Source organism: Mauremys mutica, chromosome 12, assembly GCF_020497125.1.
Source record: "Mauremys mutica isolate MM-2020 ecotype Southern chromosome 12, ASM2049712v1, whole genome shotgun sequence".
In the NCBI taxonomy this organism is placed as follows: Eukaryota; Metazoa; Chordata; order Testudines; family Geoemydidae; genus Mauremys; species Mauremys mutica.
The window spans coordinates 14,956,539-14,973,043 of NC_059083.1; the positions used below are offsets into that span (position 1 = coordinate 14,956,539).

The following is a 16,505-nucleotide window of genomic DNA, read 5'->3' on the forward strand; positions in this document are numbered from 1 at the left end:
AAATGTATAAAACATCCAAAATATTGAAATAAATGGTATTCTATTATTCTTTAACAGCACAGTTAATCACAAATACTTTTTCTGATCATTCGACAGCCCTAGAAGGTAGTAATTGTAGTAGTCTCGAATGGGAATATACAAGTATAAATATGGGGTGTTTTTCATGGAATTCTGGGTTCAGTCCTGCAAGGACTCAGTGCATCGGATCGCAACTGACAGAGCCCAGCTCCTCACTCGTGCTCAATCTAACTGCTAATTAGATTGACTCGAGCTACGACAGAGTGGGGACTATAAGACCATCTGTGGGACCCGTGTGTGTGTATGTGTGAATGAATGTGCCAGTTTTCATGCTGTATTTTCAATAAATGTGGCCTGTTGTCTTTTCCCCTGAAAAAGAGCCCGTGTGCGTTTTATAAGCATAACATTGTCACCTGGTCCTGTTATCCACCTTGAAGCTGGGACTTTTCCAGAGTGGGGTGGGATTGCAAACAAAGGTTTCCTGCCGATCCAGATTGATGCTCCCATGTTGACAAGACGAGACCCAGGGTCCTCTGCAAGACACCTCACATTTATAGCAGCTTCCCTCTCATGCTAATCTGTACCAGATTCAAAATCTGTATCTCTGTCCGTTGGTCCTTTGTGCTGCTTCCTTCTGGGTGTTGTCCCAATGCTGTTCAAAGAGGGTGTTCCCAAAAGAAGGAGGTGGCTTCTAACCCTCAAGGCCGTCAATACGTCTGATCTTCTTTAGTGAGCCCACTTGACAAGTTTTATTGTTCTTGGGTCTGGCTTCCATCCCCTTTCCAAGGGTTGCAGCTGTCTGGAGGTGCTGCCTTCCACCCTTTACTCATTGACACCTCGTTCATTCAACAGGGCAATTGATTAAAAGGGGTGTGGGGGGGGGAGATCTTATTGCAAAAAGACATTTTTTTAATATTATACCAAGGCTCAGTACAAAGTTTTCTAGATAAGGATCTGATACAAGGCTGTATGAAAATAGAGGCATAATACAAAGTCATATGAAAGTTATGCGAAGATGCTTAATGCAGAGATTTATCTATAAACGTTTATAAATTGCTGTGCTTCTTATTAATGAATGTGGTGAACGTGAATATGGTACAGCTTGAGATGTCTGAATTTGCTACAGGATTCTGGGAGCAGGGCCTTTCTGGCATCAAAGGGGTGTCCTGAATATAGGGCGAAAGGTAGCAACCTTTATGTATGCCAGCCCAGTCAGTTAACTATAAAGACCTTCTTAGCTGTTGTTCTGAATTGTTTTACCTGTAAAGGGTTACCTGTTTCCCTGAAGATGCTTAGAAAAAAAACAAAATCAAGAAAGGAGTTAGCAGAGACCCCAGACCCAATGAAAATGAAAGATACATTCAAATAGGGAGAAACAGTTTCCTTTTCTCAGCAGTCTTTTTTCGGTCTGGAAAAATACAAGTGTCACAGCTACTATTACTGAAAAATAGTTGCCTTTCTCTTTCTTACCATATAATTTTAACAAAGAAATCAATTGGAACTAGGGATTTCAAGTGATTAAAAAAATTAATCCTGATTAATCATGTGATTATTTGCACTGTTAAACAATGATATAACAGCATTTCTCTGAATGTTTTGGGATGTTGTCTGCATTTTCAAATATATTGATTTCAATTACAACGCAGAATACAAAGTGTACAGTGCTCACTTTATAATTACAAATATTAATTTGTAGTTCAAGCCCCTTATCATGAAAGTTGAACTTTCAAATGTAGAATTATGTAAAAAATACCTGCATTCAAAAATAAAACAATGTAATATTTCAGAGCCCGCAAGTCCACTCAGTCCTACTTCTTGTTCAGCCAATCGCTTAGACAAACAAGTTTGTTTACATTTGTGTGAGATAATGCTGAAAATGAGAAGGGGCATTCTCACAGCACTGTTCTAGCCCAAGTTGCAAGATATGTACATGCCAGACGCTCTAAAGATTCCTATGTCCCTTCACGATTCAACCACCATTGCTTAACCTGCCTTCCTCTGGCCTGCTATACCTGCTGCCCATGCTCAGACCAGAGCTGATAATTCTTCAGTTTTTCAGCCACTTCTAGGGTCTGAAGGGGGATTTTTTCATCTGCTCGAAGGGTTGCCAACCATCCTGGACTGGACGTCATTTGCAGCAATGGTGTCTGGTCTGGGGGAGTTAGGAATCTTATCTGCCAGGGAAATCCCCTATGGCTGGCATTTTCCATTTGCCTGCTGTGACGTTGCACTCTGTATGATTTTATGAAAGTATGGTGATGAGTGTGAATATGATGTAACTAAAATATGCTTCACGCAAAAGGTCTCTTGTATCATTACAAAGCTTATAATCTACTGAGTGTGGTCGTCCTATTTGTATAAATGTATCACTCGTGTATCTGAAATGAGAAATACGAAATATAACTCTGAGGGCCTATTGTAATTATCCAAAGTGTGGGCCATTAATGGTGCTTTGGAATCTTGATGGCTCCTATCAACCAGGACAATTGACTGTGAATGGCTCTGTTTGCAGGCAGGCCTTCCTGTGAGTCAGGCTGGGAGGAATGAAGGCTTGGGGTCTTACAGTGACATATGATCATGTCACCTGAACTGGACTCCATCTTTAACCTGGTGTTTTTTCATTGGGAAGAAGGGGTGGGAACCCAGAGGGACAAAGGTTTCCCACCTTATGCAAACGATATCTACTGGTGAGTGGGTGGAACAGAACAAAGGGGGCTGCAGTCATAAGAAATCCCTAGTTACCACCTGATCTGGAACAAGAGCTGTACCAGGGGAAAGGATTGTGCCCAGACTAGGAAGGCTCCAGGCTGTGACAGAAGCTTATTAAAACATCTGAGGGTGAGATTTTATCTGTAATCACTTTCTTACTGTATTAGGTTAGACGTGTGTGTTTTGTTTTGTTTTGCTTGGTAAGTCACTTTGTTCTGTCTGTTACTACTTGGAACCACTTAAATCCTACTTTCTGTATTGAATAAAATCACTTTTTACTTATTAATTAACCAGAGTATGTATTGGTATCTGGGGGTGGGGGAAACAGCTGGGCATATCTCTCTATCAGTGTTATAGAGGGTGAACAATTTATGAGTTTACCCTTCATAAGCTTTATATAGGTTAAAATGGATTGATTTGGGGTTTGGACCCCACTGGGAGTTGGGCATCTGAGTGTTGAAGACAGGAACACTTCTTAAGTTGCTTTCAGTTAAGTCTGCAGCTTTGGGGCACGTGGTTCAGACCCTGGGTCTGTGTTGGAGCAGACTGGTGTGTCTGGCGGTGCTGGAGTTCCAGGCTGGCAGGGAAAGCAGGGGCAGAAGTAGTCTTGGCACATCAGTTTCTGTGATCCAACCTGTCACACCTGCCTCCTGCCAAAGGAGAGTCAAGTGGCTTTTTTTTTTTTAGCTTCTCCCACAGACAGAGCTGCTCTCACCCGTTGGGGTGGATTCATTAACTCTCCCACAGGCGCAGTACAGAAAACTGCTCCCTGTAGGAATGTGCGACCTATGGTGAACTGAGCGTGCTCAGGAACATCTGCTGAAGCTACTGCCCTTCCCCCTGCCCTAAGTATCCGATTGCGCTGAGTGCTTTTTCCAGGGGTTAAAAAGAGGCAAAGGGGGCAAATCGGAGGAGGGGGCCGGCCAGGGTCTGGGCAGGGAAGGAAAACTGACCGGTCGGGGGGGCGGTGTGGTGGGGGCCCGCCCGCAAGGGGAAGGGGAACGCTGGCAGCACAGGGCTGGGCTGGATTGTAAACAGCGCCCTCTGCTGGGCTGCGCAGAGCGGGGCTGATCCCAGCGCACTGTGCCTCACTGCCCCCAGCCCACCCTTCCCTCTGCAGACAGACCATCCCGCCCCCTGCACCTTGCCCCATGGGGGCCCATAAATACGTTTGGCACCAGGCCCAGGAAAAGTTAATCCGGCCCTGCAGAGTGGGGCTAAGAGTTTTCCTTTTTCCTTTCCGACTGTGTCCTGATTTTTTTAATTAATTGCTGTTTTGTAAATTGTATTTGTTCTGAGCTATAGACACTGGCTAGGGAAGAGATCAGGGAGGCATCCAGAGCGGAGAAATTCCATCACTGTGTGCGTGTCCTGAGCGGTCACAACCAGGTTGGGGGACGAGCCCCTCAGAAAGCCTGCGTCACTTGTGCTCTGGGAGGGGGGGAGTCGGGACACAGACGGGGTAAGGGGCCCAAAGCTGGACATGGAAGCTGATGAAGTCATCCCTGTCGTACTGGAATTCCCCCCTACCACCACCCAGGGGTGCCCCAGTCCATGGCCTGCACCCTGTGGAACTCTGTGTTAGGCCTAAATAAAATGTATCCCAAAGCCACTTGTGTCAACCTGAACAAAGTCAGGCTAACAGCCTAACAGAGGTTTATGGGTAATTCATAAGTGGAAAGTCCCAGGGAGTTGCAGGTCTGTCTCTCACAAAGTTAAGCAACCATGAGATAAGAAAGGGACTGTATTCCTAGCATGGTACCAAACGTACTGATGTAGAAACAATTCGTTTAAAGAACTCATAAGAAGCCAAGATTCCAAACTTCCAGACTCCCTGTGCAGTGCTCCCTGTTTCTGTTCTATGTCTATTCCTAACAATTACATTTTAGATTGATTAGTGATTGTTAAGGTATCATAAATCATGTAAAACATTTAATCTTGTAGAACATAAAAAAGAATGTATGGTAACAGTTTCTAGTTTCAAAAGAAGGGGAGTGACTACTTAACTAGGTAATTGCAATTATGATGATGCGACGGAGTTGTCTATATAAACCTAGGTAAATTTGTAAAGAGGTTAGCTGGTTCTCTTTGGAGACGAGCTCGCTCTCTATTGTCGTGTGCACTCCTCAATAAAGAGCATTATGTTTGAACTTTGCTGGTGTTGCCTGTCTCTCGTGGTCAGACAACGAACTTTGCCGTTTGGGGTACCAGAGTCCCCAACACCTGGGGGGGGGCAGGGACAGAACTAGGTCAGCAGCCAGAAGTGCTCAAAGATCACGAGTCTGCCCCCCTCCCCCCCATCAGTTACAGAGATTACCAATTTCGGGGGCTTTTTATTTGCCCTCTGGATTTGCACCATCCCAGGGACACTGGGAAGAAGGGTCCTGTAACCTAGAGCCTGAGGGCGTGTGGCCACCGCCAGAGCAGGTGTCTGACCCGCAGCATCCCTGCAGCACAGCCAGGGCCTGGGCAGGAGGCCTGGGACGGGGGAGGGACAGACTGTGAACTGCCCGGGCATCCCACAGACGCTGTTTGTGCTTCCCCCAGGCCCGCAGAGTGGGGCAAAGTGTTTTCCTTTCGCCTTCCCCATTGTTTCCTGATTTCTTTTATTAGCTGCTGTTTAGTAAATTGCATTTGTTCTGGGGCATAGAAAATGGTCAGGGAAGCATCCAGAGCGGAGGAAGTGCCCCAGAGTGGGGACGCTCTAGCCCATTTCCTGAGTGGTCAGAAACAGGGTGGGGGACGGGCCCCTCAGGAAGCCTGGGCCCAGCCGTGTTGGGGATAAAAGGACTTTGTCACACAGCAGAGTGGAAGGGGAGCCCTCGGGGTCAGGCAGGCTCTGGGTGAAGGAAGAGGGAGCGAGGACTCAGATCCTTCTGCTATTCGATTCCACCCGGGGGGTGTTTAAGTCAGGAAAGTTCCCCCCAATAGCGGGGCCATTTCCTCGCTTGCCTCTGCGCATCTTTACTGGTTTCCCCTAAAGTTCATTAAGTATTTTAGAAAAAACGTGTCACCCATTTTCCCCCCGCTGGATGGAAGACGGTCCCTCCCTTCCGTCCTGAGAGCCTGGGAGCGGAACAGGAGCCGGACAAAGGGAGAAGCGCAGATCGGTGGGTTTCCCGCTAGGACCCAGGAGCAGCCGGGAGGAGGCTCTGGCGGGAGCGATCGCTGGGGTCCCTCCCGGCAGCAGGAAGTGACTCGCAGCCGCTTGGAGGAAGGTAGGAGAGACCCCGCCTCGATTCGCTGCCCTGGGCTTGGGAAAGCTGCCGCCAGCCCCGGTGGGTGCGGGGCGGGGGCGGGATCACGTTACCCTCCCTCCTCCCCCATCCGCTGCTTTGTTTCCCTGCCCCTGGCCGCGCTGGTGCGGACCGGAGGCTGCAGCTCAGGGAGATCCGGCCCGCCTCCCCCGCCCCAGCGTGAAGAGGTTTCCAGCCTATCCAGATTTACAGTCTGGTTCAGTGGCTCTCAGCGCCCCCCACTGTACAGATTGTTTCACCCCCCTGCCTGGGACTAGGACCTAGGCATAAGAACGGGGAACAGCTGGTGGGGGGTGAACATAGGGCTGGGGAGGCAAGCCCCTCCCCCCACTGTAGGGGCAGGACCCCAGCCCCTGAGTACCCCCAATAACCCCCCCCCACACACACACACCTGCTGAGCACGGAGCCCAGGAGGGGCACACGGCCCCAGCCCGAGCCCCGGGGGCAGCCTCAGGAGAAGCCTGACCCGCTCCCCACAGGGGCCCTGCACCCACCTCCGCACTCAGCTGTGACTCTCAGCCGGCCTGGAAACCAGAAGGTTTGTTGGTCGCTGGGAACACAGCGTAGAACAGAGCTTGTTAGCACAGAAATCAGGAGCTCTCAGCAAAGTCCGTCTGGGGAAAATCCCCTCTAACCACACCTGCCCCTGAGCCTGCAGGTGATGGAGAGACCTGGGGAAAGGGCTGGAGCCGGGCAGAGAAATGACTCTGCACAAAGGGCCCCTTGGTGGGACCTGCTGGTGTCGCAGGGGGTTCACTGCTGCGGGGAGGGGCCGGGTCTGTTTTGTGATAAAGTGACTGAGGGTTTTCCCAGCGCGGCAGAGCCCAGAGTGTCTGTCTGTAGGGAGAGGGGATGTGACATGGACTGAAGCCCCTTCTGTAACCTCCCCCATCACCCCTCTCGCCCCCACAGGCTGAGGAATCACGTCCACATTTTGCTCCAGATCGTCCCGTCTTCCAGAGGACAGAGAAGGGAAATGGCTGTGATGGAGACAGCTCAGGTCTGGGATTTGTAGGGAGCTGTGGGGGGATGGGGAGGATTTGTTGTACAGGGGGAGGGGTGGGAAACACACAGTGTGAGGCAGGGAGGGGACAGGGTGTGATAAACCTGCTGGAACATGATCAGCCTGGGCCTGATTTTATGAACAGGCTCATTGGAGGGTGTGGGGGGACTTTCTGACCCAGGAAACACCCCAGTGGCCAGAGGCTGCTGTGAAATAGGCAGGGAAGCTCTTGGGATTCCTGTCCCTGTCCCCGGCTCAGAGCTCGGCTTCCCGTATCAGCCTGTGGCTGGCAGGCGTGTGGGAAATGAGAAGACCCTGCCCTGCTCCGTGTGCTGGGGGGACAAGGAGCTCTCACCTTCTCCCACCCCCTGAAGCCTCCTGGCTGCACTGAGCAGGGTGCGGGGGGAATTTTGCTTCTCTGGCCCTCCCAGAGCTTCAATGTTTTGTTTATTTTTCCCTGTGACTGGTGGGTTTGTGGCTGGGGCAGCAGGTGCTGAGTGGGGGACTCTTGTTGTTTCAGATGCCGGTGACCTTCGAGGAGGTGGCTGTGTATTTCACTCAGGGGCAGGGGGCTCTGCTGGACCCCGCTCAGAGAGCCCTCTACAGGGACGTCATGCAGGAGAACTACGAGACGGTGACCTCGCTGGGTAAGGGATTCCTGGCCCCTTGGTTATTAGAAACCGTGGGGTCTGCGTGTCTGACACTGGTCAGGTTCTTCCCTGCTCAGTTGGATTGGAGGGGACTGGGCTCTGTAATGCACAGCTGCCGTGTGAGAGAGACTTGCAACTCCGTATACTCTCGAAATGAGACCAGGGTGTCAAAACCTAAGGGATATACAAAACCATCCCGACCCGATGCCCTAGCTTTCTAATCGGGGAAGCCGTGTATTGTCCTGTCTGTGTTATTTCTCATTCACACACAGAATCCCTGTTCACCTCCCTCCTTGGGAACAGCTCCAGCTATGCGGCGGGCTCTGGGCTCCGCTGGTTTAGAAATAGGCAGGGGTTTAACTCCAGAGCTGTGGGTGCGTCAGCACGGCCCCCAGAGAGCACAGATCCTAGGAAGTCCTAGTGAGGGTGTCACAATTCCCCCCACCTCCCCCAGACATCTGCCTCCCCCAAAGGGGCTCAGTGACCATGTTCCCGTCCTCTTGGATTCCCTGTTCCCCCAGCACAGCACAGGGACAGTTTCCACCCACGGAATGTCGTTTCTGACAGATGCTCTCTCAATCCTCCACACACCCTGATCTGCTCTGATTTCACCACCTGCACAGGATTCCCTCTTCCCAAACCTGATCTAATCAGCCGGCTGGAACGAGGGGAAGAGCCGTGGGTGCCCGATCTCCAGGCCTGCGAGGAAAGAGAGATCCCAAGAGTCGCCCACACAGGTGAGGACTGACACAGAAATCATCTGGTGAATGAAGGAAAATGTTGAGAATCCCAAAAATATGGTATCAGTAAGTGCCGTCGGTTCTTCCTCATCTCACTCAGGGTTTGGCTACACTTGCAGGTGTGCAGCGCTGGGAGTTAAAGCTGTCTTCGTACAGCTGTGTAGGGAAAGCGCTGGAGTGTGGCCACACTGACAGCTACCAGCGCTGCAGTGTGGCCACATTTGCAGCGCTGTTGGGAGTTGTGCATTATGGGCAGCTATCCCACAGAGCACCTCGTCCCATTTTGGCGTTGTGGGAAGGGGACGGAAGGGTGCGGGTCATTCTGCTTCCTGTCCCAATGCCCCGTGATGCATCGCTTCACATCCCAGCAGTCACTGTTTTTCCATCTATGTTTGGCGCCATTGTGACTCTCCCAACGGTTTCTGTGCAGCGTGATTTCTGTGGGAAATGGAGCCTGACCTGCTGAGGACTTTGCTGATGTGTGTCGCCAGCACATCACGTTTGGCAGTTGAGCTATTCCTTCAACTCCAAAGTGACAGTGAGGAATCCGACGATGATGATATCGAGTCGCCTGCCGTGTGTGACACGAAATTGCTTGTGGCATTCACGGAAATGCTCAGCACCGTGGAACGCCGCTTTTGGGCTCGGGAAACAAGCACTGAGTGGTGGGATCACATCGTCATGGAAGTCTGGGATGATGAGCAGTGGCTGCAGAACTTTCGGATGAGAAAAGCCACTTTCATGGGACTGTGTGCTGAGCTCGCCCCCACCCTGCGGCGCAAGGACACGAGATTGAGAGCTGCCCTGCCGGTGGAGAAGCGGGTGGCTATTGCGATCTGGAAGCTGGCAACTCCAGAGAGCTACCGATCGGTCGCGAAGCAGTTTGGAGTGGGAAAGTCGACCGTTGGAATCGTGTTGATGCAAGTTTGCAGGGCCATTAATCGCATCCTGCTAAGAAGAACCGTGACTCTGGGGAACATGCAGGACATTGTGGATGGCTTTGCACAAATGGGTTTCCCTAACTGTGGAGGGGCGATAGATGGGACGCATATTCCTATTGTCGCCCTACCCCACCTAGCATCCGAGTACGTTAATCGGAAGGGGTATTTCTCTATGGTTCTCCAGGCGCTTGTGGATCACCGTGGGCGTTTCATTGACATTAACACAGGCTGGCCTGGAAAGGTGCATGATGCACGCATCTTTCAGAACACTGGCCTGTTCAGGAAGATGCAGGCCGGGACTTTTTTCCCAGACCGGAAGATCACAGTAGGGGACGTCGAAATGCCCGTTGTGATCCTTGGAGACCCCGCTTACCCATTAATGCCTTGGCTCATGAAACCGTATACAGGGAAGCTTGACAGGAGCAAGGACCGGTTCAACTACAGGCTGAGCCGGTGCCGAATGACTGTGGAGTGTGCTTTCGGCCGTTTAAAAGGGTGCTGGCGATCTCTGTATGGGAAGCTAGACTTGGGGGAAAGCAGCATCCCTGCGGTTATATCTGCCTGCTGTACCCTCCATAATATTTGTGAAGGGAAGGGTGAAACATTCAGTGAGGCATGGACCTCCGAGGTTCAACGCCTGGAGGCTGAATTTGCACAGCCAGAGAGCAGGGCTACTAGAGAGGCCCAGCACAGGGCTACAAGGATTAGGGATGCCTTGAGGGAGGAATTTGAGGCTGAAAGCCAACAGTAATGTTTGTTGCACGGGAGTGAAGTGCAGTGGTTACAATGTTAGTAGGAATCTGTTTTTCCTAACATGATTTGCTGTGCCTGTTTCTTTCCTGGTCTTTCACTTTCTGCAATAATAAAGACTGTTTTCAAAGCCAAGAATTCATTTATTGAAAAGAAAATAACTTTCTTGACAGATACACAACATTTTGGGAACCTAAAAGGGCAGGGGGGTGTGGTGGTGAACTGTACAGTCACAGGTTTGAATACGTCCTGTCTGGAGTGTTTTGCAATGACTACTGCACTTCAGGGTGCCTATACTGCATGGTGATGGGGGTTGAGTGCAGAGGGTAAGGGTCGTAGTTCTCAGGGCCGGTTGGTGAACGTACAGGTGTTGGAGGCAGCTGGTGGAGGTAAGAACCTGGATGCTGGGGAAGGGGGTTTTGAGCTGACATTGGGGCACAAGGGAAAGAGCTTTGGGACGGGGTGGGGGGAGGAGGGGGGGTGGCACGGTAGTGCTCTGCCTGCATGGCTACGAGTGACTGGATAGAGTCCGCTTGGCGCGCCAGGATGCTTATCAGCTGCTTTGTGCTTTTCTTCTTAGCTGCTGCGTTTCTCTGGTGGATCCTGCTTTCCCTTTCCCTCCAGTGCTGCAGGTTTTTCCTCCGGTCCTGCTCTTTCTTACTCTCTCTGGCAGACTGACCCATAACTGCTTTCAGCATGTCTTCCTTGCTTTTTCGCGGCTTCTTCCTGAGGTTTTGTAGCCTCTGAGCAGTCGATGATACGGGCAGTCCAGCAGTCAAGGACACTTTTCGAAAGGCAAAAATGGCAACAGTTAACAGAGGCAGCATTGTTCATAATCTCATCCAGACAGTTATTCCCACACAGTGAGGGAGTTTACAGTCTTCACTTTAGCATAATTTTCCCATGCCAAACAGAGCACACACAACCCACAGGAGCCACGAAATGGTGAGTAAGGGGGACTGATTGCATCAGGGCTGTGCAGGGGTTTCTGTGCATTGGGAACAGCAAACAGCTACAGGGGGCATCTCCACTGAACACTCTCTCAACATTTTCACCAGGAGTTGATCCTGGAAGATATCTCACTGCTGTGGGTCACCTGGGAAGAGCGGGAGGGTCTTCTACAGCGATGCGGATTCCGCCCTGGTCCCTATGCAGCTTGCCTGTGTGCAGCAATGGTGCCCCCACCCCTCGCGGCACAGTGGCACAGACGCGTTAGCCTGACTGGGACAAGGACCACAGTGGCTCTCCCTATAAACTTGCGACAGCGCATTGCTCACGCTCTGGCTGAAACTTTTGAAGAGATTATTGAGGCTGATTACTGTGACGTGATAGACCACATCAGTGGGCTATTCCACATCTAGGCATGCATGCAGCCCTAACCCCACTCCTCTCCCGAAACATTTCCAGCCTGATAATAGAAGCCGATTGCCGGTAACCCGCTCCTCTGCTTGTCCTTCACCAAGTACCGGCTGCTGCGACTGGCTACCTTCCTCCTGGCTTGAGAAGAGCTCCTGGCTGCATGCCTCCAGGGACTCCGGGGTGTCTTCCCCCACCCCAGTACCCTCACTCTCAGTTTCCTCCCCCTCCTCCTCCTCCTCCTCTCCCCACCCATTCCCCCCCCCGCTCAGAAGTTACCATCATGGTCGTCGGATTGGCAGTGGGGTCACCCCCAAGTACTGCGTCCAGCTCCTTGTAAAAACGGCAGGTTGTGGGGGCAGCGCCGGAGCGGCAGTTTCCCTCACGGGCTTTGCAGTAGGTACTCCGCAGCTCCTTCACTTTAACCCTGCACTGCAGTGCGTCCCAGTCATGGCCCCTTTCCAGCATGGCCCTTGATACCTGCCCATAGGTATCGTAATTCCTACGGCTGGAGCGCAGCTGGGACTGCACAGCTTCCTCCCCCCAAACATTGATGAGGTCCAGCAACTCACCATTGCTCCATGCTGGGGCTCATTTGGCACGTGGAGGCATGGTCACCTGGAAAGATTCACTGATTGCACTCCACACCTGGCTGAGCAAACAGGAAGGAGATTTTTAAAATTCCTGGAGCATTTAAAGGGCAGGTCACCTGAGGCCAGGGCAGTAGAGTTCGAACTGATGAGCAGAGTGGCTGAGCAGGCATTCTGGGATACCTCCGAATACCTCTGGAGGCCAATAACAGCACTTTTGGTGGCCACTGGCGGAGCAGCGCTGCATCATCAGCGCTGCAGTCATTATTCCCCAGGCCGAGGTGGAGTACAGCCAGCGCTGTAGCCAGGGTGATACAGCGCTGTATGTGCCTTGCAAGTGTGGACGGTGAGTGAGTTGCAGCGCTGTAAAGCCACCACCAGCGGTGCTCTTCCTCTTCCTTTCTCCTGGGCACAATGACTCCTGTCGGGATTGTCTCTCTCCCAGCAGGTAACGAGACAGTGAGTGAGAAAAAGGAGGGGAATCAACAACAGGAAGTTCCTGGGCACGGAGAACCACAGGAGACCTTTGTGGGAAGAGCTGCAGGGAATTTTTCCCAGTGGTTGGAACAGGGAGAAGCCTGGGGAAATTGGCAGAGGTCAGAGAGGCTGCTGAGAAACTACTCAAGGGAGCAAATGGATGAATTTATTATCTGTGGGGAAGGATACAGGGATCCCACAGCCCAGCAGACAATCCCTAGGGAAGACAAACACCATGAATGCCTTGGTTATGGAAAAGGATTCGTTCTGGGACCACAGTTTGTTTCACCTCAGACAATTCATACTGGAGAGAAATCACTTCAGTGCTTGGACCATGGAAGAAGCCACACGGGACAGAAACCCTATCAATGCCTTAAGGGCAGGAACTCTTTGAATTGGAAGTCAGCACTGACTACACATCAGATAAGCCACATAGGAGAGAAACCCCATAAGTGCTTGGCCTGTGGGAAAAGTTTCATACATAGGTCAGCCCTTGTTAATCATCAGGCAATCCACACTGGAGAGAGACCTCATATGTGCTTAGACTGCGGAAAAAGTTTCATATGGAAGTCAGGCCTAGTTAAACATCAGGCAATCCACACTGGAGAGAGACCCCATAAGTGCTTGAACTGTGGGAAAAGTTTCATACGTAGGTCAGTCCTTGTTAATCATCAAGCAGTCCACACAGGAGAGGGATCCCATAAGTGCTTAGACTGCGGAAAAATTTTTATATGGAAGTCAGCCCTAGTTAAACATCAGGCAATCCACACTGGAGAGAGACCCCATAAGTGCTTGAACTGTGGGAAAAGTTTCATACGTAGGTCAGCCCTTGTTAATCATCAGGCAGTCCACATGGGAGAGAGACCCCATAAGTGTTTAGACTGTGGAAAAAGTTTCATATGGAAGTCAGGCCTTGCTAATCATCAGGCAGTCCACACTGGAGAGAGACCCCACAAGTGCTTGGACTGTGGGACAAGTTTCATACAGAAGTCAGACCTTTTAAAACATCAGGCAATCCACACAGGAGAGAGTCCCCATATGTGCTTAGACTGTGGGGAAAGTTTCATACAGAAGTCAGACCTTTTAAAACATCAGGCAATCCACACAGGAGAGAGACCCCATATGTGCTTAGACTGCGGAAAAAGTTTCATAAAGAGGTCATACCTTTTAAAACATCAGGTAATCCACACAGGAGAGAGACCCCATAAGTGCTTAGACTGTGGAAAAAATTTTGTATGGGAGTCAGCCCTTGTTAATCATCAGGCAATCCACACAGGAGAGAGACCCCATATGTGCTTAGACTGTGGGAAAAGTTTCATACAGAGGTCAGCCCTTGTAAGACATCAGGCAGTCCACACAGGAGAGAGATCCCATAAGTGCTTAGACTGTGGGAAAAGTTTCATACACAAGTCAAATCTTAAAACACATCAGAAGATCCACACAGGTGAGAGATCCCATAAGTGCTTAGACTGTGGAAAAAAATTTATATGGAAGTCAGCCCTTGTTAAACATCAAGCAGTCCACACAGGAGAGAGATCCCATAAGTGCTTAGACTGTGGGAAAAGTTTCATACACAGGTCAAATCTTATAACACATCAGAAGATCCACAGAGGTGAGAGCTCCCATAAATGCTTAGAGTGTGGAAAAAATTTTGTATGGAAGTCAGCCCTTGTTAAACATCAAGCAGTCCACACAGGAGAGAGATCCCATAAGTGCTTAGACTGTGGGAAAAGTTTCAAACGCAGGTCAAATCTTATAGCACATCAGAAGATCCACACAGGAGAGAGACCCCACAAGTGCTTGGACTGTGGGACAAGTTTCATACAGAGGTCAGACCTTGTTAAACATCAGGTAATCCACACAGGAGAGAGACCCCACAAGTGTTTAGACTGTGGGAAGAGTTTCATAAGGAGATCAACCCTTCTTAATCATCAGGCAATCCACACAGGAGAGAGACCCCATAAGTGCTTAGACTGTGGGAAGAGTTTCATAAGGAGATCAACCCTTGTTAGACATAAAGTAGTCCACACAGGAGAGTGACCTCATCAGTGCTCAGACTGTGGGAAAAGATTCATGCAGAGTTCAACCCTTGTTAAACATCAGGCAATCCATACAAGGGGAAGACCATAAGTGCTTGGACCTTGGGAAAGTTTCAGAATCAGATCGGCCGTTTTAAACATCAGGCAAAACACACGTAGTGTTTAGACTATGGAAAAACATTTCAAATAGATGTCAGCCCTTCTTTTACATCAGAGAATCCACCCAGGGAGACACCCTGTAACTGCTTAGCCTTTGGAAAGAGTTTTATACACAATCAAACATTGTTAAACATCCAGCAATCCACATTGGGGAGAGACCCCATAAGTGCTTTGACTGTGAGAAACATTTCAGAAACTGATCAGTCCTTGTTTTACATCAAAGAATCCACACAAGAGCAAGACTCCATAAGTACTGGACTGTGACAAAAGTTTCAGACAGTGATCAGACGTCATTAAACGTTGGAGAATTCACACACAAACTAAACTTCTGAGATACCTGCCAGAAAGAGTTAAGAACCTTGCAGGCTATTTGGCCTAGATTCAACATTTAAAGACATGTCAGAAAAGTTTGTAAATGATGATTGGGGCCATTCCAAGTTATATAGACTAGAACTTTGAATGTGAACTTGTATTGTTAAAATCTTGGAAGAAGATAGTAGTGTGGTTGATTAATTACAATTAACTCAAAAAATAATGGTGTGTATTTAAACTCAGAAATAAAGCAATTAAAAACTTTAGAGCCTAGAAGTCCACTCAGTGCTACTTCTTTTTCTGCTAATCGCTAAGACAAGTAAGTTTGTTTACATTTACGGGAGATAATGCTGCCTGTTTCTAATTTATGATGTCACCTGAAAGTCTGGCACGTTTAGCTGGCAGTGCAGATATTTATGTGGAAGATATACTAAACATGCCTATGTACCTTCATGCTTCGGCATTCCAGTGGACATGCTTCCATGCTGACAATGCTCTTTAAAAAAAAAAAAATTCATTAGATACATTTGTGATTGAACTTCTTGGAGGACAATTGTATGTCCCCTGTTCTGTTTTACACACATTCTGCCAAATATTTCCTATTATAAAAGTCACGGATAATGACCTAGCACCTATTAATTTTAAGGACACTTTCACTGCTGATTTGAGAAAATGCAAAGAAAGTAATAATCTGAGATTTCTAAAGATAGCTACAGCTTTCGGCCAAAGGGTTAAGAATCTGAAGTAACTTCCAAAATCTGAGAGGGACGAGGTGTGGAGCATGCTTTCAGAAGTCTTAAAAGAGCAACACTGCGATGCGGATGCTACAGAACTCGAACCACAAAAAAAGAAAATCAACCTTCTGCTGGTGGCATCTGACTCAGTTGATGGAAATGAACATGCGTCAGTCCACTCTGCTTTGGATCATTATCTGTTAGAACCCGTCATTAGCATGGAGGCATGTCCTCTGGAATGGTGGTTCCAGCAGGAAGGGACACATGACTCTTATGGCATCTGGCACATAAATATCTTGCGACACCGGCTGCAATAGTGCCCCGAGCACGCCTGTTCTCACTTTCAGGTGATATTGTAAACAAGAAGCGGGCAGCATTATCGCCTGCAAATTGTAACCAAACTTGTTTTTCTGAGTGATTGGCTGTACAAGAAGTAGGACTGAGTGGAGTTGTAGGATCTAAAGTTTTACATTGTTTTATTTTTGAATGCAGGCAGCAAGATTAATCACAATTAATTTTTCTGATCACTCGACAGCCCTAGAAGATAGTAATTGTAGTAGTTTCGGATGGGAATTTACAGGTATAAATATGGGGTGTTTTTCATGGAACTCTGGGTTGAGGCCTGCAAGGACTCAGCGCATCGGATCGCGACCGACAGAGCCCAGCTCCTCACTCGTGCTCAATCTAACTGCCAATTAGATTGACTCGAGCTACGACAAAGTGGTAACCATAAGACCATCTGTGGGACCCGTGTGTGTGTATGTGTGAAT

The 16,505-nt window shown here is 49.4% G+C and overlaps 1 protein-coding gene and 2 long non-coding RNA genes across 3 annotated transcripts in view; all 3 read left to right on the top strand.

Annotated features, from left to right (window-relative positions):
• The window catches only part of LOC123346591 (zinc finger protein 585A-like), a 37,822-nt gene extending 21,784 nt beyond the window's left edge, over positions 1-16,038 (top strand). Inside the window, exon 5 of the mRNA XM_044984066.1 lies at positions 12,463-16,038. Within this exon, the coding sequence (XP_044840001.1) occupies positions 12,463-14,531 (2,069 nt within the window). The 3' untranslated portion in view covers positions 14,532-16,038. The remainder of the gene's footprint in view (positions 1-12,462) is intronic.
• LOC123346075 lies at positions 5,985-7,545 on the top strand. Its single transcript, XR_006572918.1, has 3 exons — positions 5,985-6,522; positions 6,897-6,984; positions 7,508-7,545. It is a non-coding gene; the product is annotated as an uncharacterized LOC123346075 (long non-coding RNA).
• On the top strand, positions 7,575-8,847 carry LOC123346078. The gene is made up of 3 exons (XR_006572921.1): positions 7,575-7,634; positions 8,261-8,374; positions 8,808-8,847. It is a non-coding gene; the product is annotated as an uncharacterized LOC123346078 (long non-coding RNA).
• Positions 16,039-16,505: the final 467 nt, after the last annotated feature.